The 4,599-nt window shown below is 40.0% G+C and overlaps 1 protein-coding gene across 4 annotated transcripts in view; it reads left to right on the top strand.

The window, feature by feature from the left end:
• LOC102681671 (serine/threonine-protein phosphatase 2B catalytic subunit 2-like) overlaps nt 1–4,538 on the top strand; it is a 77,761-nt gene extending 73,223 nt beyond the window's left edge. For 3 of the 4 annotated variants that reach the window (XM_031508734.1, XM_031508736.1, XM_031508735.1), the window contains exons 10-13: nt 269–353; nt 1,025–1,122; nt 1,293–1,505; nt 3,595–4,538. In XM_031508734.1, coding sequence (XP_031364594.1) covers nt 269–353; nt 1,025–1,122; nt 1,293–1,483 — 374 coding nt within the window. In that variant the 3' untranslated portion in view covers nt 1,484–1,505; nt 3,595–4,538. The remainder of the gene's footprint in view (nt 1–268; nt 354–1,024; nt 1,123–1,292; nt 1,506–3,594) is intronic. The other variant, XM_031508737.1, reaches the window with a different exon arrangement.
• Nucleotides 4,539–4,599: the final 61 nt, after the last annotated feature.

Raw genomic sequence — 4,599 nt, 5'->3', positions numbered from 1 at the left:
TTTTTTTTTTCTTTTTTTTTTTTTTTCGTTTCTTTGTTTCTCGTAGCTACTTATACATAATATCATCTTCGAAGATAACGCTCTTTATGAGTAATTTACACGAATTGTTCGCTAGAGACATCATGCTAGAAATTCACTAGGCTCTAGTAATCTTTAGTGCTAAATCCTATTTGTTTGCATTATGCCTTCGCGATTTCGTGGATCACAAAACGAAGAAAAGTTTGTTTCAAGAACAGATTTTTCAAACTGATTATTCTCACTTTTCTAGGTGCAGCAGCCAATCTACGCAAGGAGGTTATCAGAAACAAGATCAGAGCCATTGGCAAAATGGCGCGCGTCTTCTCCGTCCTGAGGTCAGTAATTTAATATAATTAAAAATTAGAAATAGATCGAAATCTAATACGATTAATTTTTCCGTTTTTCTTAAAGTATCAAAATTCTCTATCGAATCTTCGCAAGAGAAATATAAATAACAATATAAGAGACAATAATATGAGAGAATAAGAAGTACAATATTTCATCAGCGCGAAATCCTACACCGACGATTAAGTAATTAATTCTTCTGCCCTGTGAAACGAATATATTCCAATTACGTTGATAGAATTCATTAACGTCGGTGAAATATTGCCACGAAAATCGATCGAATTTTCACAGTCGATCGGTAATCAGAGAAAAACGGAATGCTTTTCAAAGGATTAATCCCACGTCCGTTTTACCGTTGTTAATCACTTTTGCCTCAGGAACTCGGGAGAAAATCGAAAATGGAAAATAACTCGCGGTGAAAAATCGTCTGTTTCGTTCTTCATTCGGATCGAACTTCCGCGCCGAAAAAATATCGAACGTTTCGTGGATAAATGGTTTGCATTGGAATTGGAATAACGCTCGTTCGGGTTAATTAATGCAGAATCGAAGAGAAACATTTTTCTCTGCTCTGGTTTTTTCTTCTTTTTCTTTTTCTTTTTTTTTTCTCTCTCTCTCTCTCAATACGATTTGCTTATCGTTGTAATTTGTCTTGATCTTCCAGAGAGGAAAGCGAGAGTGTGTTACAATTGAAGGGGCTCACGCCCACTGGAGCTTTGCCTCTCGGTGCGTTATCGGGTGGCAAAACGTCGCTAAAAAACGGTAAGCAATCGATCAAACGAATACAATAAATAGAATAATAAATGGATTAAATGATGCAATAGTATAGAAGGAATAATTTTCTGGATATTTGATTACGAAGATAGAAACAAATGTTATCCCCATTTTCCCAAAAATTGCACTGTTTCGACGAATTGAATTATTGTTCACAGCTCTCCAAGGTTTCTCACCGAACCACAAAATCACTTCGTTCGCCGAGGCGAAGGGTCTGGACGCTATAAACGAAAGGATGCCGCCAAGAAAGGACGCTCCACCCACGCCCGTAACCGAAGAGAAGCCTGTGATAAAACCGCCGGCTATGCCAGAGAAGCGAGAGCCATGCACACCGCAACCGCAATCGTGAGCCTCACACTCGTCCAATCAAGGTACACATCACACCCACGTGGATGATTCTGAACAAGGGAGAAAGACTTGCAGACTTTCTCTCTTTCTCGATTTCTATATTTTGCTCCTATTAGATCAGAATTCTCGGTCCCTGCATGGTCCCTCTGCCGATGTGATGACACGATTCGCATGATCGATCCATGAACGATCGATGAACGATTGTCGTTCGAGAAATTGAGATCGAGAACGAGAATTCGTCGATCGATCGAATGGGCCGAGTATTCGTGAGAGAAATATTGAGGAGCAGCTGATTAAAAACATATTAACGGTGAAAGAAATAATATAAACGACCAGGCGTTTTTGTTTCGTTTGGATAAAGAATAGTAGATATATTGAAGAATGAACGAAATAAGTTCCACGAGTGATCGTGTATCGAAAACTATAATAAAACAGCTCGATATTGTACACTGATTAACTCTCATGCACGATACGCACCAAAAAAAAAAAAAAAATAATAATAATTACGAATTGTCCGTTCATCTTATTGTGTCGCGATTAACTTGCAACTTGGGTTATGGGACTAATTTGGAGAGGTAGTATAACAATCGACGCGTGGATTCACAGCTTCCTGTTGCGTGTTGCACGAGTGTCGACCCATGGGGAACACTTTGCTAGCCGCATCATTCTTCTTGTTGAATATCATCGTTGATGGCGTACAGGTATTCCATTATACATTCCTGAACAAAATTTTTAATCCTTTCCTGTCGAATATCGATGAATATATCTTTTCTAATGATAAAATTATTCGAATTAATTCCAATAATATCTAATTTCAGTGAATCTCAATTAATAATCGAGAATAAAAATTATATTAATGGAGATTGTAATTAATGGAAAATACGCGTAAGAGCGTTTTGTTCGTCGTTAGAAATACAAATTAGTGTATCAAAACGAGACAAGGCAGTAGCTCTCACTCCTCGAACTACAAAACTTTGGCAAACTTACTAACATTCATCAAAGTTTGAGCGATATTGTCTTCACGGTAACTGTCCGTTGCTCAACAGAATTAGAAACAAAGTAGTTGTGGCCGTTATTGTCAGACCTTCGAGCACTGAGAACAGGCTGGAACAGGCTTGATGGCCATTAACAGCCAAGATTGATAATGAAAGGTATATAATCGTTGCAACGAAAGGATTAAAAATTAAGAATAAAAAAAAAGACACATTATTTTAATCAAATATGTTTTCTCATCAAAAAAGAAAGAAAATATCTAGCATTTATTTTTCTCAACTTTTATTCAAAAACTTGATTAATTATTATTAATTAAAACACTGTTGAAGAAAGGGTTAAAAGGACAATTCGTTCAAAGATTTGATTGAAAGATAGATGATTCCTATTCCTATATGAAATTCACTGCATGCTAAACGTCAAGGTTGCAAAGCCGTATAAGAAGATCGATAGACTCGCACAATTTCAAGCACAGTTATTTCTTCATGTTCCCCAAGGGTGACTACGCTTTTCCATCGGGTAATCGTCCATAAATCCTTTGCAGTGACACGATTTGAAACATTTGTTTCTAGAAATTAGGATATTTTCGGGAATCAAATAACTCCTCTGACCTCTGCAACTTCATAAACTATGTCTCGTATCAAATGGAATTCACCATTCATCATTCATCACTGTTTCAGGATCAAAGATTTTGATCCTGAAGAATTACAGAGAAAATTCAAGTATTATTTCAATTAATGTCCAATATCAATTCAATCAAAATCTTTGACTTTCCTTTTGACGCCATCAACGATGAACATTGAACATTAGGATGGAACGAAAAAAATTGTATAATCATTTTCTAACAGTGGAAAAAAACCTATCTTCGATCCTCCAAATTTTATCTGCAAAAAAAATATGATATCCACACCAAATTTCTTTATCTCACAGCTTGAATATTATCACAAAGATTATCACGAACAATGAATTTTTTCACGTTTCGTTCCATTCCTAGGGAACACTGAATCCACTCTTAGAAATTATTACTCTCAATGTTCACGATGCGACATATCGATGTTCACATATCGGTCGACAAAGCGCGGTGGAACGAAGACGAAGCCAGCAGCGTTGCACGTTTTTCAGGTGGCAAGGATGGGTGTTAAGGTCCCAGTGCTGTCGCCGCCACCGCCGAAAGATCCAAACCATCGCTCGTCTCTCACCCCCGGTTATTGTCGCCAGCGTGCCGTTCGTCGAGTCGAGAAGGAAGTGCCATCCCGAGGAGGAGCGTTCACCACGAGGGAATCGATCACGAGATGGAAGATGCGGAGGAACGCGTCATGGGAACAACGAGCGTCGTCGTCGTCGTCGCGTGTGCTGCACGCGTCTCGGCAGCCGCTGCTGCGACAGGTGCCCAGGACGACGATGGAGATGCTCGACAATCGGTCGCCTAGCTTCGTTCAACTCGCGTCAAAAACGAGGCGAAGCCTCGTTCACCTGCCGGGAGGAGCTGCACGCCCGGCGTGCCCTCGTCTCTTTTGTCCTCTTCCTCCCTGCGGACGACGACTCGTACGATCTTCTGTCACCGCTCTACGATCCGTGGTCGCGTTGGATCACGACTTAGGAGCCGTTTAACCGCGCTGGAGCGAGCGAGTTTGTTTGTACGGGAGGAGAAAAGCGAGATCTCCGTGTGTATGCGTGTGTATGCGATCGAATATATGTCGTTTATATCGTGGTATATCGGAAGTATATTTAAAGATGTTCCGTTGAAGTATGCGAGAAGTTGGCGATGAAGAAAACGGAGATGAGGAACCGAGTTTCGTTTCAAGTGTTCTTTCGTGATGATGCTTGAACGCGCATAGACACGGAGCCGAGTCAAATAGGAGCAAAGCGTATCGCGCTTTAGATTCGCCGATTTTTTTATCAGGGATCCTGTTGTTGTGGTAGGAAAGCGTATTATACTATAAATAAGTATGTAAGGTAATTCGATGGAAAATTGTTCTTCTCGGATCGAGCTAAGGCGGGAACGGATAGGGGAACGTTGTTGTTCGACTTTCTGTACGCGAGGCGAATAACGATCGAGGCAAGAGACAAAGAAAAATCACGGACGAGCGGTCTCCGCCAAAGAAAATATATATATATATATAAATA

This window comes from Apis dorsata, unplaced genomic scaffold (genome assembly GCF_000469605.1).
Source record: "Apis dorsata unplaced genomic scaffold, Apis dorsata 1.3 scaffold_99, whole genome shotgun sequence".
Classification (NCBI taxonomy): domain Eukaryota; kingdom Metazoa; phylum Arthropoda; class Insecta; order Hymenoptera; family Apidae; genus Apis; species Apis dorsata.
This window is presented reverse-complemented; position numbering and strand designations above follow the sequence as displayed.